A 27,920-nucleotide genomic window follows, 5' to 3' on the forward strand; every position below is an offset into this window, starting at 1 on the left:
AGCATCTCATCTAAAATCAAGGATTTATTTCATTGTTCTCCTTCTACATCCTCTCTAGGCTCCTCTGCTCCACAGTATTGTAAATACACCGACATGCTCCTTGTCACACGCACTTGTGAACCTCAATTCTTCTCCTTCTCCAGTTTCACAGCACCCCCACTACTGGTGTTCAAGCTTCAGAGTTTTTTAGCTACACAGCAAATTTAAGTCATCTTTTCCTTTCTTGTCCAAGAAAGGAAAGTTCTTGTTTCTTTATTAATTTCAGCAGTGAATATCATGGCATACAACTTTCAGCATCCTGCTGTTGCTCTGGACTCATCCTAAATCCAAAATGATTTTTTTCATATTTTTAATGGAATGTCAGTCTTGTGCTTATACAGCTTCTGTGTTAAGAGGTGATGTGCGGAGCTGGAAGTCTTAAAAAAAACAACCCAAAGTGTAGCTGTACACTTCTACGGGAGAACTTATCTTGGGCTGCATATCTCCGGGACACAGGGCTCTACCCACCCTGGGGACAGTGATGCACAGACATCAATATGATGGATACAAAATGTCCGTTTATTTAGCTGCGTCACACGCTTATATAGCTCTTGCACTTCCTGTTCCTGCCACTCCTATGGGGAGGAGTCTATCTTTCCGTCACAGCCCGTGATCTTCCGGTCGCCGATCCCTGTCTATTCCCCTACACCAAAGTAAACATTTGCCTTACCAATCTTACAAAAATTAAGGCCTGTGTTATTTTTTAATTAGTTCAACATATTCACCAAACAGTTCTGGTCCCTCTCGCATTCAGTGTGCTCGTGGAGCTCCCCCCTTTCTTTGCTTTCCTGCAAGTCTTCTCCCAGACGCAGCTTATACAAGGAAGGGGCTGGTACCTGCTAGACTATACATTCTCCTGCCCCCACGCTCGTTATTGCAAATAAATGGTCTTCCTCCTCGTGCTCCTAACCCACAGAAACAGTGAAACTACCCTTGGGTCCTGCAGGGCTTCCTCCCAGTTTTCAGTCTCATCACACCTCGACTGCTCCTGGAGCTTGGTGAGAAAAGGTGAGGACTTGGCACAGACAAGTTACAGCAAGATGTAGTCCTGGCCTTGAAGGCAAAGCATGGCCTTCAAGGGCATGTGAGGCAGGACAGCTCCTTCTAGGCTTTCTCTTCCTCAAATTGTCCCTCACAAAAGAGGTCCTTGAGTGACTCCATGAAGCCATAACATTTTTGTCTTTCCACTCTGCTTTTCTCACATTTCTGCCACTGACAAGAAATGTACCAGCAAGTAGAAGATGATCTAAAATACTCACTGCTTACTGATGGACAGTGCCCCTTTACTTGTATTTACTTGTATAGACTATAACTTATATCTCTTTTGTCATGTGCTAATAATAATTTTTTTCTTTTCAGGTTGTTACTACTGGAAACCCTGTCATAGATTATGAAACTATGCCAAAGAGCTTTGATTTACAGATTTTTGTTGAAGACACAACTGGGAGAACTGACCTTAAAGTACTGACTGTCCGAGTAACAGATAAAAATGAATGTCCTGTATTTCGAGGAAATATGGCAATTCAAAGTAAGGTGGTGGTGGTATTTGAAAAGAACAATACTTGAAAAGATGACATCAGATTAAAAAGCCACTATAGCTGCATACAGTGCCTGTAGCTAAAGTGGTCTAAGCATTTTCCTTTTGGAAAACAAGGGAGGAACAGGACACTTTTTATCAGAGCTTTATTTTACACAAATGTTTGGAATGCTTCATCTCTGGAAATGCTCTTTTAGTTTTCTTAAAGCTTTGACCAAAAATGATTTAACCATTTTGAAGCACCTGAAGAATTATAAGAAAGAAAAATGTTTTTTATACCAATAAATATGGATGTTCTTTTTTTGATAAGATGAATACCTACCTAGAGTTACGTATTAGAAACTTGAAGTTTGGTGGGGATATAACCATTTAATATGGGTACATGTTTCAGTTGTTTGTTGAAAACTGGACAGATTTGGAGAAGCAAGATAAATTTAAATTAGTGTGTCTTGTGTATGTGCAAGAATTTCTGAGGGGAAACAATAAAAAATTGCTCTGCCAATGTTTCACACCTGCGTATTGCATTTGCACCTGCACATGAGAAATTAAGTGGAAAATCGGTTTTGAAGAGTGAGATCTCAGAGATTGTGCTCTATAGTGGTGCAAATGGATAGAAGCAAAGAATTCTGTCTCCTGTGTGGGGCAGATGGCCTCAGCCAGGTTTATTTTCGGACCACTGGCAAAGGTGCAAGAGGGAGGAGTTTGCAGTAGCCTTAGGAATGAGGCTGGAGTGTCTAAACCCTGGCTTGTCAGTGCAGGCTTCGCATGCCATGTGGTACATAATATGAGTGACAACACCATCAATAAAAAAGACAGGAAATAACTGTCTTACTGAGCAACATTATCATGTTTATTTACTAAGGAGAGGACCTGGAAAAATTGTACCATGAGGCAACAGGGTATGGCGATGTATTTATTGTTGTTTACACACAGACAGAACAGTTCAGGTAGTGGGTAAAAATATGCTCTTATTATTTCACAAGGTGCTGACAGCCTGTTTGAAGTCTTGATATTCTAACAGCACTGTATAGAAGAGCACTCAATAATTCAATATTCAATTTTTTTGCTATTGGAAAATATCAAACTGTGATCTGTTTGTGGTAGGCATTCAAAGCTGGCAGCTGAACACCTCCCCCCACCCCCCCACACCCCCCTGATCTGGACTAGCAGCAGCATTATATAGGCTGTGACTTGCAGCCTTTGGAGTGGTCAGGGGCTGCAGCCTTGACTTCTGCCTGCTACAGAGGGCAAGGCTTTTCTGCCCGGATGTGTTCAGCCCAGGCCTGCTCAAATGCTCAAATCCAGCCGGCTTCGCTAATGCCTCCGAATCACGTTCATGTTCCTGCTTCCATAAAATACTTAGTTTGTAAAGCAAATTACCTTCCCCTAGGGAAGAGGCTGTGTCATCTCAGTATAGCTGGTGCCTTGCGTATCATGGGTGCTGCTGGAATCTAATAATAATTAAATGTGACACTTCAGGGGATCGGCACAGCATGAAACACACTTTACGTGGGAGCTTGTTACAAATAAGTGCATCAGCTTAACTCTCAGCCAGAGCTGCCATAAATTGGTGAGCACAGATGTCTGATCTGTCTAACTGTGTGGCTTTAGTTAACAGTACCAGCTACAATTAGACACTAATTGCGCATTCGCTGGTTGTGAAAAAGCATCTCCCTCTCATTAAACTTTATATTCATATTGTTGTCCTCTGGGAACAACTCATTACGCTTCTCTGGGATTCCCACTGCTCTGATGAGAAACAGCAGTCAGCAGGGGTCACAGTTGAAATTAATAGTCCAGAAACAGCGGGTCCAGCAGACACAAAAGGGCATAAAGCAAATAATGTGATCTAAAGATCAGTTGTTGTGTTAATGGCTATAACCAAGGAGAGCTAAACCTGTTGCCAGTGCCCCAGTACAGGATGGCCTGGCAGTGAGAAATCCTGACATGGAAAGATGTACACCTTGCACTGAATTAGCACTCTTAATAAGGCAAAAATTTAAGTCAGAACAGACCATCCACTGTTTGTTTACCTCGCAGGTGTAAAGGAAAAGCCGAAATTAAGAGGAAAGTCTCTGAGCTCTCCTGGCAGGGGGCGGGGTAGGTGGGAGAGGATGGTGATGAGGACCTAGCACAGGGCTATGTTCTCCCCATCTGCATAGTAAAGAAAGACACAGGTGTAGCCCAATTGCATCGTTTCACTCCATACCTGGTGAGCAGCTCAAGACAGGCCGTAAGTAAAGATCAGTCTTTCTTGCAAAGGCACAATTCATATTGCAACTCACAGTGATGGTTGCCTGTTTACAGATATGCTACTGGTTTCTTTTTATCTTTTGAGTATTTGCCCTCTTTGTGATGATTTTGGAATTACACTTGTGAATTGAGAAGGTGTAGCAGGCAGTACTAGGTCTGGACAGCTTCAGTGTACCAGTATGTTCGCTTCCATGTCCTTTATTCTTACCCAATTAACAATGGTTACGCTTATATCCATGCAGCCGTAACGATCTATGTCTTGGAAGGAACACCTCCAGAATGCATTTACCAAGTTGATGCAGCTGATCCTGAAAATGCTGAACTCAAAGTAAGTTGTATTAAAGAAAAAACCCAGAGATTATATAATCCACTGTATCTGAAATGCTAATTGCCAGCATCTTTCAACAAATTCCTTCCTTATCAGGAACACAGGAAAAGGTTTAATCAGGAAAAAAGAAGCATTTTCAATAACAAACTAAGAAAACCCAGACTCAATGTTTGGGCACAAATTGTATTTTGAGTTCTCAGCCCTCTAAAATTAAGGGATATTGAATGCGGAGTTTGATAGACTTAGTCAGAGATACATCAGAAATTGTGTCTCTCTTTTTCTTTTAGATGGCTTGCAAAACATTTCTTGTAGATGAGAGTGACTAAAAGTTAATAAAATTTTTGACCTTCTGTATCACAATGTAAATTCTTTTAAATGAGGCAGTAAGGAAATCGCTTACAAGGCAACTGAATCTCAGCTTTTTGACAATCCTAGGGCAAACTGTGACCTTCAGTTAAGAAAATGTGTTAGCTGATCTGAAAATACTCTTGGTATCAGCAAAAATTTCTGGAAAGTGATAAGTTTGTTTGCAGACAGGGGAAAAGTAACTGCACTTACCTAGGAATTGGGTTGTAGCTTTGCTTTATTTGCTTTGGCTTTTAAAAGACAGCACATTCAAGAGCTGAACCTGAAGATGCTACTTGAATGTGTAGCATTATTCAAGAGAGCAATTACCTTGAAGTCTGTCCTCAGGCTTTGCCCAGTCAAACCACCAAACCTGAGGTGGTCAGGCGGGAAGCAGAGGCCTGGGGTTTAGCTCTGCTTTGTTTCTGAAAGCAATGGCAGCAAGTTCCACATGCCTTCTAACCCCTGACAAAGCTCAGGCATAATAAGGAGCTGCAAATATAGAAATGCTGGGCAACAGGTAAAATAATAATCTGGAGAAGGAATTTAGAAAGGGAAACTGGCAAAAAAAATTGTTAATATAATTGTAATCACCTAGGTGCTTTTTTTTAAAACAATTTCGATTAAACATATCACTGCAGGAGGCAAGTTGTTTCACTTAGCACTCTGTACCTCCTGTTTTTTTCCCAAAAGATAACATGAGAGCGGTTGCATCCCCTGGACAGATCTGGTCAGTGGATTTTGCATATTACTTGTATGGTGCATGACCCTCTGATGTTGCATACTTCAGACTTTATGAGTATTATTAACACCTGCACCAGCAAAGGAAATGTCCTTGAGGGCTTATTGGTGATGGCCTGGCAGAGGCATGTGGACAGTAGCAGGGAGGTCATGGTGGGTGTGTGGTAGCTACCCGCAGCCGGGATCAGGGTGCTGCCTTTCTCCCTGCTCTGTAGGGTGTCAGGGTGCTCAGGTCCTCCCCGCACCCATGCGCTGGTGCAGTACCCATTTGCGTTGTGCAGTCACAAAGCAGCTGCTGCTACATGCCACCACTGAACACCTGCATTAACACTGAGCTGTTGTGAACGCCTTTCAGCCTCACACCCTCACATACTCTGTGAAAGTCTACTCTCCCCTCCTTGGCCTCTCCCATCATCCCACTCCTAAACTTCATTGCCTCCTGCAGAGTGAATCTTATGCTCCCCAAATCCAGCCTCACCGCTTCTTCTCTCTCTTCTCCTTTGTGCTCTGTTGCCACTATAAAGCTGATTTTTGCCTACTGCGCTGTGGCTCTGCTGGCTGGCCTCGATGTTAAATTCTCCTTGCAAAGCTGGAGTTCACAGAGACGGAGAATAGTGTGGGCTTTATTTTAATCCAGTGTCTGTGGCTCTCCACTGGCTGTCAAGCAAAGCACGTACAACCACGTTTGAGCTGCTTCGGCTCAGATGATCAGGGCTTGTGCTGGCATCTGCATGTCACCATGTTTCACAGTTTTGGGGCCAAAACTGTAGTACTACTTGGCCCATTTTACAAGACAAGGAATGAATGGAGGGATGTTTAAAGATACAAAGACTAATTTCTTGCTCTCTTCATTTCAGTATTCACTGCTTCCTGCATCAGTGCCATTCTTGGTCTTGAAAAGCGGAGCCATTTTTTCCACAAAAAAGTTTGATTATGAGAAAGATCCACATTGGTGAGCATGTATTTTATTTACATGGTCTGTTAACTTACAGTAGGCAGAGAAATGTTTTCCTACATAACCACCAGAAGATTCTTATTTTGTTTTATTATTTAACAGTTATTTTTTAAATATAACAGTGACAGATCCAGAAGGACTCAACTCGACTAAAACACTGAATATAAATATAATTAACATCAATGATGAAAGACCTTACTTTACCACGTGAGTGAAAAACTTACATTGTACTCAAAATCTAGATGTTTTCCCACCTTTACTGCTTTGGCATCAATGGGAGGGTGTAACGTAAGGGCAAGTAAATATAACAAAATACTACTGAAAACAGTATTTTCTTTTTTTTTTTTTTCTTTTATTGCTGTTCTTCTACTGGAAAGCTTTGCCCTCATTTCTCTCTTTTATTCTTATTTGTATTATTAACAGTTTGAAGTTTTTCAGGCTCTGCCTTCATGCTAAGAACAGCCAAACAAGCTTGTTGTACTTGTTAGCATTTAGAGAGGTTAAAGCTGTGCAAAGACCTTTGGACAAGTTCAGACAAGGAGACGAATTTTACCCTGTGTGAATACAATCATATAGAATTTACCCTTCATGCAGATGTGCATTTCACTGTAATGATGTTTATTCATGCAGAAATGTCTAGACATAAAAAGGTCTCACTTTTGATCTGTCTTCCTCTTCTTCCCAGACACTTACGCTTGTAAACAATCCTGGTGATTTTTGAAACTTTGTTGTCTCTTACCATGTCATAAGCAGGAAATTGTGTCATAACATGCAAGTCAGAAATAGCTTTTGGAGACTAATGGAGTTTTAGTTGGAATCAGGAATATTGTTGAAAATTTGGAAAAATGGGAAAGAATATACACGTGCCACCAGCAGGCTGTTTTATGGTGGAAAGCATGATGGGCGATTGTTTCTGAAACAGGAGCTTGACAACTATTGCAGTTGATCTGATTCTGTTGTTGATTTATCTTTGTCTCTTGCATGAGACACTAATTGGTTTCAAGACACACTCTTTATATCTCCTGATCCTGAGGCTCTACAAGGTCCTCGCTGAGAATATTTAAGAAGGCTGCCCTCCTGCCATCTGTGCAGAGGAGAAGGCAGTGTAGCACCTGGGACATGCCAAGAGGTTTCCAGCCACTTATTTGGAGCAATATTCTGGATGCTTTGTGGAGCCAGAGCAATGCATGGCTCCTGGGCTGAGGCCAAGGATCTAGATCTTGCTGGGTAAAGGGGTGGACAATCTGAAGAAACTGAAAAATGAAATGTTAGAAACAGACATGGATTTTTTTTGTTGTTGCCACTTATTTAATACTTGAACTTCATGGCTGCAATAATCTGTAAGGTTAACAGCGTGCTCCATGTTACTGTAGTGCTACAAGCAGGAGGAATCCTCTTCCCAGTGACGTTTGCACATTGTGTTCTGGACTGATTATTTCCTCCAAATGCTGCCATTTCTGTTTATTTATCCTTATGTCTGGAATGCTAAAGGAGTACTTTAAGTATTTATCTACTTTTTTGAATTAGTGAAAGCTGCAGTGACTTGAGCATCCATAACACCTAAGGTCTAAGACTCAGTTCTCATATGGCACAAATAAGGCCTGGTATTTGCCTGAATCTTCTCCCTTTTAGATTGACACTACAGACCAAAAAGAGCCGCTCAGTTTGTAAAGAACTTTAGGTTAAATTACACTTCATAAGCTGCCCTCAGTATCCACATGTGTGGCCGCTCCCCTGCTAAAATGTGAGCTGCATGCTGGGCCTATGTACTTTGTGACACTATAATAATTAGTGGGATGAGAGCTGGGGAAACTCGACTAGTTAGCAAACCTTATTTATTTTCTCCCCCATCAAAGCTTTCAAGAACAGAGTTTCAAAGGGTCTTTTAAATTGTTCCCATAGTATATGCAAGCACATCTGTTTTTGGTGTTCACAACACTACATTGGCATTCAGCCTTTTGAAATTCTGGCTGTTAAAATCAGTGGAAAACTTGTGGAGTCAGGAAAACAAAGGAGAAGACAAGAAAACAAACATATGCTTCCTTTGCTATTACATTGCAGCGTCTAAAAGGTCTGCTTCAACCATTCTGTAAAAAACCAATGGCAGGTGGCAGACAGATGGACAACAGGACACAGCCCAGATCTAGCTGCATAGGAAATGGCCCCAACTCCTCCCCAGCTGTACTAGTACTCAGTGCTACAGGGATGTGCTCAAAAACATCCCATTTCTTCCCAAGAGATCTGGTGGGGACTGGACAATGGTTGGTGCAGGGCACAGGGGAGCTGGTAGGGCTACAAAGGTGGAGCTGTGGTGAATTTTCTGTCCACAGAATGGTTGGAGTTGTGGTCGCTGTGGGCACAGGGAGTTCCCTACTTTGAGCCAAACCCAGTAAGAGCTGTCCCTCCCATATTGCCCAGTGATCAGAGAGGCATTTTGGGGTGGCATTTTTGGTCACAGTGAAGGAGGTACATTGCTATTTGTTTTGTTTCTGAGTGACTCTGGAAGCAACAGGAAAACAAGGAAGGAAGATATCCAATGTCAAGAGCAAGACAGAAACATAATAAATACACTGACTCCCCAGCCTTCACAAACTCCTTGTTTTCTTCTGGCTGTAAGTTAGGTGTTTTTACTGGGAAAACACTATGCGATTTCTGTCCTGTATGCTTTCCTTTTTTCGTATGAGCTGACAAAACAGCTGAAGATACTGTGTCTTCTTAACCATTTTTAAAAATGCGAGTGGAGACCTGGAGGCATGGGATCTTCTGTTCTGTCTCTGCAATTCTCTGCTCCGTGGCTCCATGGGCTAAGTGGCCCATGATGTTGGTTTTCAGAGGACAATAAGGGCTTATGCTTTCCTTTACTGGGAACTATAGATTAGTCAATTAACTAAGTGGTGGCATAGGAAGCTTCAAATGTTCAAAAAGGATTCAGTCTTGAAGCATACTCCTAATGCTTTTCTGAACTCTTGAGCACCTTCCACTCCCTTTGATTTCTAGAAGCAGGAGATGTTTGTGTGTTTGTGTGTGTTTCAGTAGAATAAGTCAGCCTTCATAAATTCCTTGCACAGTTTTTGTGTGCTTGTCCACACCTGCTTTTGCATGTGGTTCAAGTACCATTATTGCATACCTGAGTACCCATGTGAACATGCAACTGCAACCATTATAAGCAATCCTGCACAATTACCTGTCAGACTATATCTGAGCTATAAAACTCACTTAATTCATGGGAAATTTGGGACCACTGGCATACCAAACAGCAGCAGTAAAGAACTGTTTTCCCTACATAGAATGAATCAGACAGACAGATGTTGCTGGGAGTTTGGAGCGTGTCCATCTGGTGGGCACCCACAGGAGTGCTCTTCCCTGTCTCCACCTACTGCAGGGGCAACTCAGCTGTTTAGTAGTACTGTTGTCCCCCAAAAGCCTCCAGCATTCATTCCAAAAGATGGTTAATTGTATTACTGCGTCTATTTTTGATTTTCTTTTGTAAAATGAAGGAATTAAAGCAAGTGGCATTACAAGCTGGTGGCTTTGTAGGGAGACAGACTGCATGACTTAACAGCCCCTGCCATCTTCAGCTTCCATGATTCTGTGAAAGTCAAACTGTTTTTACTGTGAAAAAGTTGCAGGGGAAGGACACTTACTTGTGTGGCTATGTCATGCTTTATGATCACACACCAGTTCAGCTATTGCTACACGTCCAGCTGGCAGAAACAGTGACTGGGATATTTACCCTGACATGCAAATGGCCATCTCTGAGCCCAGAGTGGCCATGGCTCTCCTGCTCAGTTGGCTGCTCAGCTAAGTCTGTGTTCAGCTGCCCTTGCAAACACAGATGTGTGCATTGCTGAATTTATTTTATCTTGTAGAAAGCAAAGAATCTACAGGATTCCAGAGGAGCAAACCCTGGGCACCGTTGTTGCCAATATGACAGCTAAAGATCCTGATGATGAAGACTCTCCCAGCAGACTTTTATACAGCATCCAGTCTTCTGACAGATATTTCTCCATAAATCCATGTAAGACAAAAAAAAAAAAAAAGTGCTTTCTGACACCTGAAAAAGAGAGTGGCTACTTGGAGAAATTTTTTTTTTTTGCCTTAGTTTTAAACTGACTTACTTTATTCTGTGGCTACCCCTAGAAATAAGAAATGCTCGGTACATTATTAGGGTCAAATTCTTCAGTCAGCGGACCAAGATTCAGTAAGATATCTTGAAGGAAGTAGACTAAAGGTGACTTACTGACAAATATTCATGGTCCCTTGGGTGGAGGAAAGATTATTTGCCTTCTTTTCAATCTCTGAGGACTGAAGTGACCCTTTCTGGGGCTCCTGAAACAGCTGCACACTCCAGCCTGAAATCTGCTCTAGCATTGAAGTGCACAGCAAATCTGCACCTCAGCTTCATTGCTTGTTTCATGACCCTTCTTAGGCAAGGCCATCCAAAAGAGTCCTCTCTCTCAAGATGGTCCTGTCTCCCCATGCTCTCTGGGGTGTGTATACCAGTGCCCTGAGGTTTTTGCTCCAGGGCTGTCATTCAGTGACTCCTTCACTCCTTGTCTGCTGTTGCTTTAGAACTGCTTATTACAGCTGTAAGAGGTGCCACACAACACAGTGCTGTGGGGGATCAGGATGATCCTTAAATGCTTTGGATTCCCTATGTCCTTTGGCCATGTATTGTCACCCTCCCTGTCAATTACACTTCAAAAGGCAGAAGATATATACACTGCTCCTTTACCTCCGTTGTGCTCTGGGAATAGTACTGTGCTCTGACACAAAAACCTTCTCTTTTTGAAGAGAGGCTAACAGAAGTGAAAAAAATATTAAGTGAATGGCTGACCAGAGCACTTGGCACAATCTGTCACACAGCTAAGAGCAGCTCTGTTGACGTGTGAGTAGATTTAGAGGTGCTGAAGGATGCTTGAATGATAACAGTAGGAAGTGAAGCAGTCTTACTAGCTAGAGGCCCAATGTTATTCAACATCTTTATAAGTGATCTGGATAACGGCATCAAGTGTAGCCTGATGGAGTTTGCTGATGACACCAAATTGAGCAGGGAAGTAGACACTCCAGAAGGGAGAGCTGCTCTGCAGGAAGATCTGGATAGGCCGGAGGAGTGGGCTAACAAGAACCTTATGAAGTTCAACAAGGACAAGTGTAAGGTCTTGCACCTGGGAAAACATAACCCAGGAGTGCAGCACAGACTGAGATCCACCTGGCTGGAGAGCAGCTCTGTCGAAAGGGACCTGCGGGTCCTGGTAGACAGAAAGCTCAACATGAGCGAACAGTGTGCTGCTGCAGCCAAGAAGGCCAACAGGGTGCTGGGTTGCATCAAAAAGGGCATCACCAGCAGAGAGAAAGAAGTCATCAGCCCACTCTACTCAGCGCTTGTCAGGCCACACCTGGAGTACTGTGTGCAGTTCTGGTCCCCAATACACAAAAAGGATGTGGACAGGCTGGAAGGGGTCCAGAGAAAGGCCACCAAGATGATCAAAGGACTGGGAAGCTGCCATATGAGGATAGGCTGGGAGAGCTGGGTTTGTTCAGCCTTGAGAAAAGGAGGCTCAGAGGGGATCTCATCACCATGTACCAGTACTTAAGGGGTAGCTACAAAGAAGATGGAGACTCCCTTTTTACAGGGAGTCCCATGGAGAGGACAAGGGGGAATGGACACAAGTTGCTCTTGGGGAGATTCCAATTGGACACGAGAAGGAAATTTTTCCCAGTGAGGACAGTCAACCATTGGAATAATCTCCCCAGGGAAGTGGTTGACTCGGTCACATTGGACACTTTCAAGAGTCATCTGGACAGGGTGCTGGGCCATCTTGTCTAGACTGTGCTCTTCCTAGAAAGGTTGGACTAGATGATCCCTGAGGTCCCTTCCAACCTGTGATTCTGTGTTTCTGTGACAGCACAGGCATTAGCAGCTCATTGTCCTCGATGCTTTGTGAGTGCACTCAACTCTGACTTGTATTGACTCTTTGAAAGCATAAGGGAAATCTAATTGCTTTCCAAGCCTTCTGCTGATGCCACCTGTAGCATATTTTTGAGCAATGGGTATCTATCCATTAGTCTTACACATAACTTTCAGAGCCATTTTTTATAATTTTGAAAAATAACTAAACCAGGCATGATTTGCACAGAACAGAATACTTTTTATCCTGCCACCTGTCTGCTGAGGTACGCTGTCCTCTTGCATGCACACCACAACTGTTTCTTACTTCCCTCCATGGTAAGCATCTAACTTCTGGATGCTTTCTTCCCAGCAACCGGAGTGCTGCAGGTGACTGGGAGAATTGACCGAGATGCCCTTCCACTGCGGCTCCATCCTAACATTTCAGTGATAGTCCGCGTAGAGGAAAGTCCCAGCAGCGATCATGCCAGCGAAATGGAGATCACAATCATTATTGATGATATCAATGACAACCCACCAGAATGCAATCCTTCTACCTTCAGGTATTGAGGGTCTTCATTGCCTTAGTGTTGCCTTGTTGCCCCAAACCAGTGTGCAGCCTAGGGTTCACCAGTTAGTGTCCCCAGACCTACTACAGCTAGAGGTTCAAATGGACATTTATCTTTAAGCCTTTAAAGGTTAATGTTCACTGTAAATGTCTTAGGGCACAAACCTCAATTTCCTGACATGTTTAAACTGGGAATTTGGACTAAAAATATCTGTGTACTTTCAGATACTTTATTTATCTTTCTTTCAGATACATAAACCCTAAGGATATCAGAGACATGTGTTATAGAGTTACTTTTCTAACCCATTCAGATCCAGGCTCCTCCTTTCTTACTTTATGCTAAGCTGTGAGTCATTCGCCAGGGGAAGCTTGCCAGTCAGTTCTGGAATTTTATTTTAAACTTCCCAGTCTTCTCTTCTAAATCTCTCCCGGGGGACCTGCGTGATTTTTGTCTAATGCAATCCGTAAGATCTTCAGAGCCCAGATTACCTCTTGTTATAGGTGTCCTCTGTGCATAGCAACTTAGTCATGGACTTTGCCATGGCTATGAATGCTCTGAGACCTTCATGATTATCAGGTGGTTTATACCTGTAGATGAGGTTATACAATTAACTCCATTTTACAGATGAAATGTGTCATAGAAAGACTGAAGTAAAAATTGTCCACCTGAAGTGACGTGCCTGGGCTTTGATCTTTCAGGGTACACCACATTGCATAGTGCTAATCTCCAGGTGCACTTTGGGTAGTTTGACGGTTTGACGGTCCTGCAGATGAAAAAACCAGCATCTCAGGCCAAGTATCTATGCAACGAGGAACACCTAGTTAGTGAGGATCTGTTTAAAGTGCTTGCACACTATCTAATAGAAATGTCTTCATTTAAATCACATACTTTTACGTACTGGCAGGAAGAGAATCCAGCTCTTCAGAGTGCTGCTTAGTTACAACATCCATGACAATAACACAACAGTCTCTGTGTTATCTAGTGAGCTTAAATTTTATCTGAAGGAGGCAAAAATAATCAGGGAAAAAATGCAATCAAATAAAGAACTAGTCTTAAAGGGATTGTGCAAGGAAACAAAATCAGGGCTTAATGGTATTTAATTTGGTTCTTCATTCTTTTTGTATTGAATTCTCTTGATTAAAAAAATTAAATTGACACCCTCTGCCCTCAGTTCTATTATGTGCATCACAGGGATCCTCACTGTCAACAGCAGGGCCAGAAATGCTACTTTCACAAAAGAGCAGAATGGTCCAGCTATTAGTTAAGGAAAAAAGAATGAGCTTCTCATCAGTAGAATATTATAACACACTGAAGAAATGAATGTTGTAAAGATGTTTTAAAATACTAATTATTAATCGAACTAATCTTGAACATTAAGATCTCATGGCAGCTTCTGAAGTTTAGCTGAGTTCCAGGTTTATGTTTTGGATCTGGCTAAATGTTTATGTCCTGCTCATTGTACAGGGCTGTTGTCCACCACAGTGTATGGGTCAGATACTGGGTTGCTTCATCAACAGCTGCCTATTTAGATCTAGGATTTCACTTAGAAAACAAATGGCAGTCAATGTTTTGGCATGTAATATATGAAAAGTTCAAGAGAAGAAATATAAGTTGCTCTGATGGGAAATGTGTTTGTTTTAAACAGGAAAGAGGCAAATGAAAATATGAGTGCTGGGACATTTCTTCTTGATCTTAGAAATTACTGTAAGGATATCGATGTTGATCCATCAAACAATCGATTTAATTTCACTGGATTATCTGGTTTTGGAAGCAATAACTTTGCTTTGGAGTCGACCCTGTCTGGAAGACTTGTGGTCAGTTCTTTATGGCTTTATTTTAGATTGTCCAATTTCAGAAATCAACTTACGAAATATTACAAGTTCTTTGAATTCATTGTCTGTACAAGAAAAAAAGAATTCATGTCACAGTGGATATGATGTAGAAAATGATTGTTCAGACTGGGTGTGAACTACATACCTTTTGATAGGATGCTTTCTATGGATTCTATAGAATTTGGTGAACAGAGAACTGTTTCCTCCAGTTTTAAATAAATGTGATAGCTATGATTGGAAAAAAATTTCCTCTTTTAGGGAGTGTGAAGCACCAACTTTGATATGGATAAATAGAGATATTTGATGCCATTTCACACCCATTTATTCATGACAGACTGTGGAAGATCCTTGCTTTTCAGCATGAAGAATTGAAATACTTGAGAAATCCCACACTCAGTACCTACTTCCCAGCTTCACTGGTCAGAATTGTAAACCCAGTTTGAGTGGTAAATTTTTACAGAAATGTGGTGGGATTTGCACTTGTGTTATTTTGCATGTCAAAATATGGGTTCCTTATGCTGATAGCTGCTGGCAGATCTGCATTGGCCAGAACCCCCACCAGTTGTTGCTCATGTGCAATGGTGGTTGGTTTGTTGCTTTAAAAAGAACTGTGGACAAATACAGAAAACAGGGAAACATAACAAAAAATAGACATTCTGTATAAGAGACAAGAGTGCTAAGGAGCAGTACATACAATTTTGTATGGCTTTAATTTCTGATCTGAGGTACGCATGTCAATAAGCACAGCCCTTAGCTGCTTCCTCTGACAACATAAAAAGCATTTTCATTACTGCACAGGATATGATTGTTGTCAGCCCTTTGATCACCACGTATGTATAATGTAACAAGCTATCTGAAATGTCCTGTCCCTGCAGGAATTTCCCTGTAGACAATAAACAGTAGATGCTTGTGCTTTAGTCCTGTTCCACCGAGTTTATGAGGCTCCTACAGGAAGACAGAGAGTTCAGGAGATTATGATTTAAATATGTGTGAGCCACCATTCAGTAACAACTTGGTTCCTGGATAAACACTTGTGGCTGAAACTGATACCTTTAACACACGTCTGCAGGCATGAGCTCAGGGAGTAACTATTACTATTTAGCAATAGCAGATTCTTGCTGAGTCAACAAAAGGCACAGCAAATAGCTGGCTCATTACATACACTTTGAATTAACCAGGTAAAAGGCCAAGACCTTATTATCAAAATGATAAAACTTCCTGAACTTAAGGGGAAGACATTTTGTTGGCAGAAGGAAAGGTGTTTGAATTGCCAAGAGAGTATGAACATGCAGAAAAAGCCTGGAATTCAATTCTGTAATTGATTATTAGCCTATATTACTCCTACAGGGCAGTTCTATATATCCAAGGGGGAGACGACAGTTACTGAACACTGAAAAAAGTAATTGCCATCACGTGTATTGTGACTTTATGTAAGGAAGTATAAATACAATTGTATTTCTTTTTAATTTAGATGACTGAAAGTATTGATTTAGAAAACCCAGCTCATCCAGGAGTTGAAGTTTATTCTTTGACTGTTAGAGTGCAAGATATTGCCTGTCCTAGCTACTCAAGCAAGTATCCCTTTTGCACTTCTTTTGATATTTTCCTGTGCTGTAACAGCACGGAGAGAAGAATACCATATGTATTTTGAATATATGCATGAGAAAATTTCACAGCCATACTTAACTAAGATTTGATCTTCTGTTATATTTCCAGATATCATCTACATTTACATCAGGATAAAGCCAGTGAATGAATTTTTTCCAGTCTTCAGTAATTTATCATATGAATTTAATGTCCCAGAAATTCTTAAAGGTACAGTAAGTAGCACCTACATGATAGAAATAATGTCTTGTGATAAGTACCTTTTTGCTCCAAATGAATTTTCATCTATTTGAATGAGGAGAATGGCTCAAAGTTCCAGTTCAACCAGGGCTGCACCATACAACCACCTACTACCCTTAAATAGACAAAACTGGCAACAACTCCAATACTACAGATGGAAGCTGAGACACAGACAAATTCAGCAATTGCACAAGAAATCTGTGACAGAGCCAGAAACCGAATTCAGCTGTCTTGTTTTAGACCGTCTTTCTGCTCTTGCTAAATTAGCCTTTTGGGGGGACTGTGATGGTTCAAAGAAACCACTATGACTGACACAGAGGAGTGAGGACTCCCTTGGCCCAGGCATAGCGCAGGATGGCCACCCCACCATCCCCTTAGACCCAACTCACCTCAGGTGCAGTGGGTACCCTGGAGATGGGGTGGATCCCTGGGAGTGCTCAGAGGGGGAGGCTTTGCCCATCCAGGCAGCAGCCAGAGTGGTTCCTCGTGCCCAGACCAGGATCCTTCCCATTCCTGCAACAGCCCAGGACCAGTGGCTGCAAACGTGGCATTAAAACAGAATTTGTTGATACTGTTCACATGCTTGACTCCCACCTCATCACCCTTCCTGTCCCCTGGTGGATCCTGCCAGCCTGCTCTGTACTGTGCTGTTTGGGGCATAGAGAGGCTGGCTCAGGAATGGCATCTTCTCCAGCTTCAGCCTCTCCCTCATATGACCCAACATATCAAACACAGGCCTTCTGTCCCTGGACCTCCCTTACTGGGTTTATTCTGTTGGCTGAAAAAAAATTGAGAGGTCCATTAGATACATGCTGGATAAATCTTGACCCTCATTCTGGACTTCCTAGCATCACATAAAAACTGAAGATGTAAGGGACCTCTGGGGGTCTCAAAGTCTAACTCATACTGAAAGTGAAGCTAGTTTCAAAGCTAGATCAGGTTGCTCAACACCTCATCCAGCTGAACCTTTAAAATCTCCAAGGATGGAGACTACACAGCCTCTCTGAGCCCCTGTTCCAGCTGAGCAACCTTCATTCCGGGTAATTTTACCTTGTACCCAGCTTGAATTTCCTATGTTGCAGCTTGTGTCTCTTCTCTGTTGCCCTTTCACTGTCCCTTCTGAAAAGAGTGTATCTTGGTCTCCTATATTATCACCCTTTAGGTAATAGAGCAAAGTAATTAAATCCTCCCTTCACCTTCCCTGCTCCAGCCTGAACAAGCCCAGCCTCATCAGCTTCTCCTCCTGCATCCTCTGCTCAACCCCCTCACGTTTTTGTGGCCCTTCCCAGCCTTTCTCCGATTTGTTAGCATCTCTCTTGTACTGGGGCCCTGACACTGGTCACAGGTAACTTTGTGAGTGCTGAGCAGAGTAGAGTAGTCACTTCCCACCACGTGCTGGTAACACACTTGTTAATATAGACCCAATATGCAGTCTCCATTCCCCCAAGGGTGCCCTGGTGGCTCATGTATAACTGGTCCACCAGGGCCTGGGGTCCATTCCTGCAGAGCTGCTGCCTGCTCAGTCAGTCCCAGCATGTGCTGACACATGGGCTTGTTCTGGCCCAGGTGCAGGACTTTGCATTTGTCTGTGCTGAGCTCCACGAGTCCTGCTGACCCATAGCTCCAGCCTGCTGGGCCCCTCTGAACAGCAGCCCTGTCCTCCAGCATGTCTGACACTGCCCTAGGCTGCTGTTACTCACGAACCTGCCCCAATGACCACGTCACCAAGGAAGATGTCCAGCTGCATCACTGCATCTGAGTGGAATGTGGTGAAGCTGCCCATGAAACTCCAGGAGATTTAGCACACAGATAATCTAGCACCTGCTTGAATTTATCAACTTATTCTGTCAAGGGCAAGCTCAAAGCACAGGCAAAGGCAGCTGTGGCTATGGCCAGCAGCACTGTGGGCTCTATGGTGCTTCTATGTCCATTTGCTTAAGCCAGGAAGCAGGGGCTTGGGGGAGGGAAAGACATGCTTCAAGCAGCCCTACCAGCCTGCCCACAACCTCCTCTCCCTTGCCATGGGCAAAGGAGCAAGCTCAAATTTCCAGCCCTCACCTGCAGCAATCTGTTTTCTTCCTTTTCTGGTCAGGATGACCCTGCCCAGGTGCACAGGTCTGCAAAAATCACTCCTGCCTGCCCTGTGGAGAAGCTGTTTTCAGCCACTGCTGAGTACGGTGAAGCTGCAGCATGGCCTGGGAGGGAGCTGAAGAGACTGTGGAGGCTTGGGTCAGGGCTGGCTCCTGGGGGTCTGCCAGGCACAGGGTCCCTGGCAGCCCTGGCTCCTGAGGGAGCCAAACTACCAGGAAAGCAAGGAGGGCTAAGGGGGGACAAGGAAGCACATCAGAGGACCTCAACCTTCAGGTGTTCATACCAGCACCTTACATTGCTCAGGGCCTGTTGTTCTTGCCCAACCTTTATTTCTATGGTGCATGGATGGAGCTTGGGTTCCTACACTGTTTCCCAGTGGGTACGATGCAGCAAATTTTGTGGCATTTCCTATTCTGTGTGTATTTCCTCACACCACTGATGTGTACCTTAGAAATATAATACTTGAAACCCATCTGTGAAATGGATATGTCTGTAAACCTCTCTGTGTCAGCCACAGAACTTTCCTGGATACTGAGACTATCAAGAGAAATGTTTTTTTCGACTCAAGACTGCCTTTTATTTTGAGCTGAGTTGACATTAACAGGGTGCTTGCTATTGCTGTACCAAACAGGACCCAACAGTTTGCAGCAGGGCTGGAGTTCACAGGGTGAGGAAAGAAAAAAAAAAGCCAGCCCTTCATTTACATCCTCCTTCTGTCTTACTCAGTGCATGTGCACTATTCATCCTGTGTATCCCCGGGTCTTGTGCATGAATTTAGCATTGAATCAATGTCTGCAGAGATGGGTGTGCACAGTCCCATCTTCATTCCCATAGTTTACAGCACAGTCATTTGTAGTTTGCTTCATAAATGCTCAGCACAAAGGTAATTCAAACCGCCTTTCAAACACCTCGGAAGGAACAGCAGCAATTGCTTTTCAAAGCAGAGTCTTGTTCCTCCAACCAAGCCAGTGCTCGGGCTGCCACAAAGCAGCAGTTTGTGCGTGTCTCTGCAGGGCTCAGGGTGGCCCTCACCACCAGAGAACTTGTGGTTCTCTACAGACTCTTTGTGTTTTGGTATTTATTGCTAGCAGGCAAGCCCGTACATGGGGGAGCCATAGCACAGCATGGTGAACTAGTATTTCTAACACCTTTGCTTTACTTTTCTGGGGGTGAAAAACTCTTAAAACAAATCTTTAGTTCAGTTTCATCAAGTTTTGGTTGGAACAAGTATTCTGTACTTCTTTTTCCTTAAAATGGTAATTAAATATGGAATTTCTGTGTCTCAGTCGGATCCAGCATTGGAAGAGTGAGTGCCAGAGACAAGGACTGGCCGCCCAGTGTCATCACTTATTCCATTGTAGCTGGAGGAGGCACCAGGGATTATACAAATATCTTCTGGATCAGCCCAACCAAAGGAGATGTGAAGATTTTAGCTCGATTAGACTATGAAACAACTCAGAAACACATTTTTGCAGTGCAGGCCTCAGACCAAGAGAAGACTGCAACAACATCTGTGAGTAAATTCACTCTACTTCTCCCCCTTTATCTACATTTTTCTCTCTTCTTCCTGACAAGAAGAGCAGGCAAAGCATTTTGGTCTGTAAAAGGCAAGTCTACCCCTGCACAGGGCTGTATATCAGTCAGATGAAAGAGGTGGTGTTCACTCAGTCTTGCTTTATTTCTTACAAAAAAGAATTACAGTAATATTTTTGTATTTTTAACTCTGTGGGTTTTGTTTCTCAGTCTTTTCTTCTTATTTCACACAGGCAGTGAATTTTTTTTCTGTGCCCTAGACAATTTAAGATATTCTTTTTGGCTACACATGTACTGGAAAATGGAAAAATGAAAGGGTCTTGAGGCCAGGTAGCACAACCTAATTAGCCATGCTTAGTGCCAAGTCCTCTTTGGATCTTGTGTAGTGCCCCTTGGTCCTCAAACATAATTTTGATTTTGTATGTGATGTTTTTTCACTGCAAAGTGCCCAGAATAATGCAAGAATCATGTTGCAGTCCATCAGAAATGTGTACTTGTGGGCTGGGACAGAGGAGATACGCTGCATACCTTGGGGATGGGATGAGGGCTTGGGCAGCCTCTTGGAATGATATCAGAAGGCCCAACCAGTACAGTTGTGTCCACATGGCCTACTGGGGATGGGCCTTTACATGTGCCTTCCCCTGACCATGATCTAGTGTTGACCCAAATGGTGCTATCTGTCTGGAGCCAAGAGCCTGCCAGGGACCATGATAACATTAAACAGTAGGGTATTGCGCAGGTTTGCTGCCCAGACCTATTTTATTCAGAAGAAAAAATATAGACAGTATATCCACAAAGGTATTTTACAGTCACTTCTTTCAAAGAATTCCAGTGTCCTTCCCATACAAACTGCTTTTTATTCCTTTTCATGACTTCTCCCTCACGACTGGAGATGCTAGGTGGGAGGTACTTAATTTCATTATCACCTATAATATTTCAAGGTGACGATTAAGGAAAATTTAGCATCAGGATCTTGTAATGATGACAAGTTTATCTCTTTTGTGTTAAAGACTAACAGACATTAGAGGAAGGAGCTTTGAGAAGGGTAACCTTTTTCTCTCAGCCAGCAATCCCAGCTGACATTAAGCGCATCTGGTGCTACCTGCGGTGCTCCCGGCCAGGCAGAAGGCCAATACCAACATTTATCTCTCACTGGGAACAACCAGTCTATAAGAAGTCCTCTTTTCTTCCATGGACCATGCTGTGAATTATTATTAAATATGTTAAGAAGCCTAACTAATGTCTATGAACCAATTTGAGAGGTTTGAAACAACGTTTAATGAATACGTAGTACTATTATTATTTCTTATTCTTACTATGACACAGTTCAGGTAATTCAAATAGCCAGACACATCAGATCAAAACCCCTGTGGTTTTGGAAGATGGTTCAGGTTAAGGAACCTGTTCCCAGAAGAGTGCTGATCACAAGAAGAATTTAAGGTCAAATGATCACAGTCGTTTTCTGGTAGAAACTAAATGGGAAGAGAGGTTCGTTGCTCTTCAACTGCTGTTGATCAAAAGAGCAAAATGGGCAAAGCCAAACAGTTTCTGAAGTTAACAAAATTCTGGCTCAGCACAGTGGAGGAGCTTCAGCTTGCTATTGCTCTTTTCTTTCAGGTAACTGTCAATGTTTTGGAAGTAAATGATGAAGAACCAGTTTGTTCACCCAATTTCTATTCGTTTCAAATCCCAGTCAGCTTAGCTGTTGGGACCAATGTTAATGGCTTCAGGATTGAATGTCAAGATCGTGATTCTGATCCCAGGTCTTTCCGTTACTTCATTAATGAAGGTACTATGTCATGGTGTGTGAGCTGGGAGCATTGCAAAAATTAGTGAATGCTGATGGTTTGCTTTGACTCATAAATAAAAGTCTTTCACAGTTTGTGTGCTCCATCTCATGGAGGGCTATTTGTGATCCACAAGTTTTGCACATCATTACTTTCCTGCTTATCAAAAGAGATGTTTCTCCACAAATTGGCTACTGGTGCTACCACCTAGAACCATTCCCTTGCAAGACGGCATTGCCTACCATGTTAATTAATTGGCAATTAATTGCATAATTGAGAAGGACTTCAGAAGAATGAGCTGGAATGATATGCAGGGTCAAATTTCACTCGCAATTACAGCTAAGTAAATCTTGAGAAAGGATGGTGGGCTCTGTTACTCTACATACCTCACCTTTAGTTGCTGGTACACTGTTCAAAACAACTGGGCAAACTGCATGTCCTAAGCCCATGCAGAATGCATTAAACCCCCATTTTAAGACTGTGTGTTTGAACCTAGTAATCAACGGCATCTACTCGGAGAACTGCTGCAGTATGGGATGATGCTCAGCTTCACAAAAAGAGGAAGGCACTCTCTTGGGACAATTTCTTTTTTTGTGCTGAGGCGACTGCTAAGAAGGAGGGAGCAGATTGTCCAGGTGCTAGTAAAAAGCTGTTAGCATAAAAAAAGAGAACCTCTGTCCTATTGAAGCCCCTTAACACTGCAGAGGACCTCTGCAGCAGTGGTATTTACACATGAGCCCATATGACTCCTGTGTTTGCATCAGTAAATCAGGGTCTGGCCACAGGTCCAGTATTGTCCCATGCTGCTGAAGCATTAAGTTTCGTTGCTGGCATGATTTTGGTCTATGCCAAGCAGTACATTCCCAAAGAGATCCTGGGCATTGCTGAGGGACCTGGGACTTTGTCCAGCAGGCCCTCCGTATGGGCTGACCAGGGTGAAGGCTTAAGGGTTTTGCTGTATGGAGTAAGTTGTGCCATGCAATTGGCTTCTGAGCCACAGAGCAGGCCATGGCCCATTTTGTGTTGTATAATAGACATGGCCTTCAAGGTCACTTCAACTCTGGAGCTCTATGGGGCAACAGGAGCAAAACCAAAGCACATCTGGTGCCTTTTCATGGTTCTAATGTCTCGTATGTGTTGTCAGCTTGGAGCTTAAGAGCTGGAGTTTGTCTACCTACATCCCAGACCACTAGCAGATCTCCAGTTTCATGGAGAGAATCTGGCGGGCTGAGGGGCCAGCATCACTGAACCCTCCTCCCTGCCCCCACAGTTCAGATGAAGCCCTGGAGGCAATTAATGTCTCCTGGGTCACTAGCTGCCTTTTGGGTGACCTCTGCCTCTAGGCAGAGGGAGAAGCCATGGAGAGGGACTGAAGGGGCCTCTGGAAATATTGGTGGTGTCCCTGTGGCCTAGGGACCACTCCAGGGACACCCCAGTAGCAGAAAGAGGCCAGAAATAGCATAGGGTCCTTATCCTGGGTGGGTGCTGCAGCTTCTGGGTGCTCTCCAGGATGTAAGGACATTTCATTCGGGTGACCTCTTGTGTGCCCTATGGCTCTGAAGTGTTTTCACAGCCTCCTCTCAGCTGTGTCCCCATAGAGGGTCTTATTCCATATTTTAAGGTTTTTATGACTATATTGTTTTATCTGATTTTATATGATATCAGGAAGATCAAGGATCTGTTCTTATCAATGATATTTCACTGCATAGGTGTATATTGATCCATAACAAGGTCTCAACAGAAACTGATCTTCTTGCTTGTTCCAACCATTTATTTTAATGTAGGATTGCTTTTCTCTTTTATTCCTTTTTTTTTTTTTTTTTTTTTTGCATTGTTTTGTTTTTTTGCTACTGCTTGCAGGCAATGTGAACAATCATTTCACCTTTTCACCAAGTGCCGGCTCCAACACATCTCGGCTGATTCTTGCATCGAGGTTTGACTATGAAAGTGGACTTGATACAAACTGGATTTACAGACTGCGTGTCTATATAACAGATGACAATTTACTATCTGCCAGGGACAAAGCTATACACCTAATTAAAACTGGAACATTGACTTTAAGCATCAGAGTTATCCCAAACCCAACTACTGTCGTTCCAACAACAGTAAGTTCACTGAAATTTATGTCCACTTCTCTGACTGTTTCATGGGCTACTTTCCATAGCAGTGAAGAAAAGAGGGTTGATGTATGCAAAAGGGAAGCAAAAACCTGCAGTGGGTCCAGTCCTGGGAAGTGCTGAGCCCTGTGCTCTTACACTGAAGCCAAAGGTGGTTGTATATGCTCGGCATCATGAAGGATTTGTCCCAGGTAGAGAGTCATAACATATGTTTTGTGTTTTAGTTTCTAAAACAAAAAGGGCAAGTAGCCAAAGGACCAGGCATGCTGCCATTACCATGTAACTGGAAAGTTAAAGATTTTGGCAACTTATTAATAAAGGAAAGAGCAGAGGTTAACCTTTGCCCAGAACCTTAAAATTGCCTCATGCATTTTGCACTACCTCTTTTTTTATTCATAGCTATTCACTTCCCCAGCTGCCTTGCACTTTCATGTGCTTCTTTAGCAGTGGGACACAGTAATCTGTGGCTACCAGAGTTGAAATAGGCAACAACAATAATGACAAGAAATCCTCATCACTTGGAAGGGGCTTTTTTCCATCCCTGAGGTTACCCTCATGTAAAACTTTGAGCAGCCTGTCATGAAATGAAGCGGTTGTACATGGCCTCAGAGTGTCACTGAGGTTTCAGAAAGTTTCAGACAGCAAAGCCTGAGGGGTGGGATGGGTCTCTTCTGAGCTCCCTGCCCACATGGTGGTCCATAGCTGAGGCAGGGAAGCCTATACAGCTTTCAGCAGCTGGAGTGGGATCTGGCACCTGCAGACATGTGGGTCTGTGTCCCAGCAATATAGTCTACTCCTCTGCACAGCCATCCCCAGAAAGCTCTGGCTCACTGGTTTTCATTTTGGAGCTGATTTCCATCAAGCTGGGGCAGGATGTTAGGGGCGTTTGCTTTCTCTCTGCCTGCAGTAGCAGCACAGCCTAAGGGTATGGACCACTGTGTCCTCATCCTTGTGCTAGTTGCTGCCTTCCTTCCTTGCTGCACCATCTTTCTGTCATCTAGAGTCCATCCATTTTTCTGCCTTCCTGCAGATGGCATTACCCTTTTCTCTCTAATGTGCAGGAATGAAAATATGAGGATGATGGTGAAGGGGTAAAAGAGCTGCTAGGTACTACTGGTAACTAAGCCAGAACCAGGGGATCCTGCAAACAGCACATGCAAATCTGGATGCTTTGCTGTGAAAAAGCTTAAATCCAAACTTGCAGACTGATTAATAACCCTGTTATTATTTAATGCTCTGTTGGGAAGGAATAAATGGTTTTCTCACAGCCTTCTCCTCCCCTACTTGATGTGGAAATGAAAAGTTAAGCTGAATAACAAAACTTATTCTGTATTTCTTTCCCATGCTTTACCACACATGCAAACAGTCTAGACCACATACCACAGTGTTAAATCTGCCTCTCCAGAGATATCAGCCTTCCACTTTCAGTCTGTTTTCCAGAAGAGCAATTCCATTACAGCAACTTCTCCCATCACTACTCCTTACATGTGTTCAGTGCAGCAACTTGATGAATCAGATGCTGGAAGGCTGGAAGTGTAGGAAATAAGCACCATTGCAAAAAATCACTTGTGACTTCAGTCCCAGTGAGGGTGGAGTGGTGGTGGTGATCTTGAGATTATCTGAGAATTTCTCTAAGGATTGGATGTACCTTTATTGCAAGGCTAAATAAATTATTTTAAAGGTATCCTTAAACAGGAAAGAAATAGATACCCTACTAAATTTCATACACAATATGATTACAAATGTCTTACTGAAAATTAAATAAAAACTTCAGTGGATGATCAAAACTAATAGTACCACACTAGGTAATGACCCAGGTGGAGCAGACAAGTAATTTCTGATCTGTGTGAGGACAGTTCATGATGGGACCCTAATGAATGAGCTGCTAGCACCAAGTGCTGTGACAGCTCAGAGCCGTGTCTCCTGGCACTTGGGAAGATGTGGGAGATTGCAACTGCTCAGGAAGTGTAGTTTTCCCTTATGGAACAAGTCACAGGGAAAAAAAAGGACTTTCATTTATTTTTATACAATAACTCAATTCCTTGGGGTTCAGCTCCTCTTATGAAGGGGCCAAATGATCACTGCAGTGAAGATGACCTACTTCCAGTTTTGCCTTAGGTAACAAGAAACCATTATCTTGGTAATGGCAGTATTCCCTGAACTTGCTTACCCTCCAACAGCGTGCTCACAGCTTCTCCAGCAACCTGAGGCTTTTAAACCCCACCATGGCATGCCTCTTTTAATATAAGTCATTGAAACATAATATGGAATCTCCTTTTTGCACCGTGGGTGGGCTCCATTTCACCTGCCTTTGATTGCCCCAGGAGCTTGGTGGTTCATTTCAGTCATCCAAGCTGCCTCGGCGGTCAGCAGGTACATGGGATGAATACTGTCTCCAGCAGATACTATCTCCCTCTGCCCATCATCTGCAGAACCCTGAGGCAAGCTTGGGCCAGGTGCTTCAGTGCAGAAGTTCAGCCAGATGAAAGGTGCCGTTGGTGCCAGTAACCTTAAAAATATGCAGCCTTGAGGAACTTCTCCTATCTTGTTTTAAAAGCCTGGCTTCACTGTTGTGATGAAAAGAGAAAACCTCTACTCTGACTCGGCGTGGTACGTGCCGTTTGTCGTCACCCTTGGCAGTTTGCTGCTCCTCGGACTGCTGGGCTACCTGGGCTTCCTGCTGGCGACGTGGGTCCGCACCAGCTGCCCACTGGCAGGCAAAGCAGACGGTGCACCTCTGTGAGTCCTCCCAAATGTCACACTGGGGAATTACCCAGCAACACCTGTCAAAGACAGAGAGAACTCAGGCCTTTCACCTGTAATAAAATCTATGCTTTGAATATTTTATAGCGGAATGCCCTCCACTGTAGTAAATGCTATTACCAGCTACAGTGATATTTAGAGTTAACAATATGAAATCAAGGAAAAATGTCCATGGCATTTTTTTCATGGATTTATTAATATTAGCATTAGTGGAAGATAATAGTGGAATTAACAGTTATGACCTCTAAAGGCAGCTATGCTCGTGAGGCACAATCAGAGTCTGTGCCTGAGTGTGCTGACGAAAAATACAAACGTTGTGGGTTTGTATTTGGCTTCTCCTCCAAGGGAGCTCCCATCTAGGTAGTTACTGGATGCATTTTCTTCCCTCTCAGCTATAGATCCCAGAGTCCTTTCCAAACCTTGGTGCTCATGCCAAATTCTGTTCTGGCAAAACTTCTGCAGATTTCCTGGAGTTTTACCCAAGACCATTGCACAGCTCTGGCCCATAAAGCTTCGCGGTACCTCTAAGAGCTCGTGCTTGGCAAAAGCCACGGAAGCACCTGGGGCCAGCTCTGGTTCATTGTAGGAAGAAGCAGAGATCCCTGCTGGCTGCCTTCACAGTGGGCTAGAGCCAGACTGCCTTTAAAATGAATTTTTACTTCACAAAAAAACCCGAAACAGCTCTTTAAGTGGACTGGGATTAAAAAAAAAAAGGATTCCTATAAATATTCTCAGGATTTGGACATAAATTTAGAAATTATAGTAAATATAAAGACATAATATATGATTGTGATTATAATTCAAATGGTGTGTGCAAGGAATTTAGCAATTTGTGATAAAATTACAAAAGAATCTAGCAGGATATAGCTTGGCTATTGTTATTATTTATTAACGGGGCAAGTGATTCATTAGGAGCTAGGCTGTCCCATTAAAAAGCAATTTCTGTATTTTCAAAAATATTTACAACCTTTCAAATATTTTAAAATGTATTATCTGAGCACATCAGATCCAAAATATTGACCTTCCTCCAAGGACAGAACAAGAGAACAATATTTTAAAATATATTTTTCCAGATTATATAATAATATATAACAATAAAGAATAATATATATAACTATATATAGAATAATATATAATAGATATAGAATATAAAATAATATCTATCTATAATAAGAAAATTAATAAATATATTATCTTTATCTTAAAGATAAGAAGGATAAAAGCATCATGCTATTGTCAATATGACATTATTTTCTTTAGTACCATCCCGTCTTGGAGCGATGTTAGAGTAGTGC

At 42.8% G+C, this 27,920-nt stretch overlaps 1 protein-coding gene across 1 annotated transcript in view; it reads left to right on the forward strand.

Annotated features, from left to right (window-relative positions):
- Nucleotides 1-27,920, forward strand: part of CDHR3 (cadherin related family member 3) — a 66,957-nt gene that overhangs the window by 32,308 nt on the left and 6,729 nt on the right. The window contains exons 4-17 of the mRNA XM_064441705.1: nucleotides 1,399-1,567; nucleotides 4,072-4,157; nucleotides 6,101-6,195; nucleotides 6,301-6,405; nucleotides 10,068-10,216; nucleotides 12,462-12,651; nucleotides 14,303-14,471; nucleotides 15,040-15,147; nucleotides 15,961-16,060; nucleotides 16,206-16,304; nucleotides 19,712-19,938; nucleotides 21,576-21,747; nucleotides 23,606-23,850; nucleotides 26,420-26,601. Of these exons, the coding sequence (XP_064297775.1) occupies nucleotides 1,399-1,567; nucleotides 4,072-4,157; nucleotides 6,101-6,195; nucleotides 6,301-6,405; nucleotides 10,068-10,216; nucleotides 12,462-12,651; nucleotides 14,303-14,471; nucleotides 15,040-15,147; nucleotides 15,961-16,060; nucleotides 16,206-16,304; nucleotides 19,712-19,938; nucleotides 21,576-21,747; nucleotides 23,606-23,850; nucleotides 26,420-26,601 (2,096 nt within the window). The remainder of the gene's footprint in view (nucleotides 1-1,398; nucleotides 1,568-4,071; nucleotides 4,158-6,100; nucleotides 6,196-6,300; nucleotides 6,406-10,067; nucleotides 10,217-12,461; nucleotides 12,652-14,302; nucleotides 14,472-15,039; nucleotides 15,148-15,960; nucleotides 16,061-16,205; nucleotides 16,305-19,711; nucleotides 19,939-21,575; nucleotides 21,748-23,605; nucleotides 23,851-26,419; nucleotides 26,602-27,920) is intronic.

Source organism: Phalacrocorax carbo, chromosome 1, assembly GCF_963921805.1.
Source record: "Phalacrocorax carbo chromosome 1, bPhaCar2.1, whole genome shotgun sequence".
Lineage (NCBI taxonomy): Eukaryota > Metazoa > Chordata > Aves > Suliformes > Phalacrocoracidae > Phalacrocorax > Phalacrocorax carbo.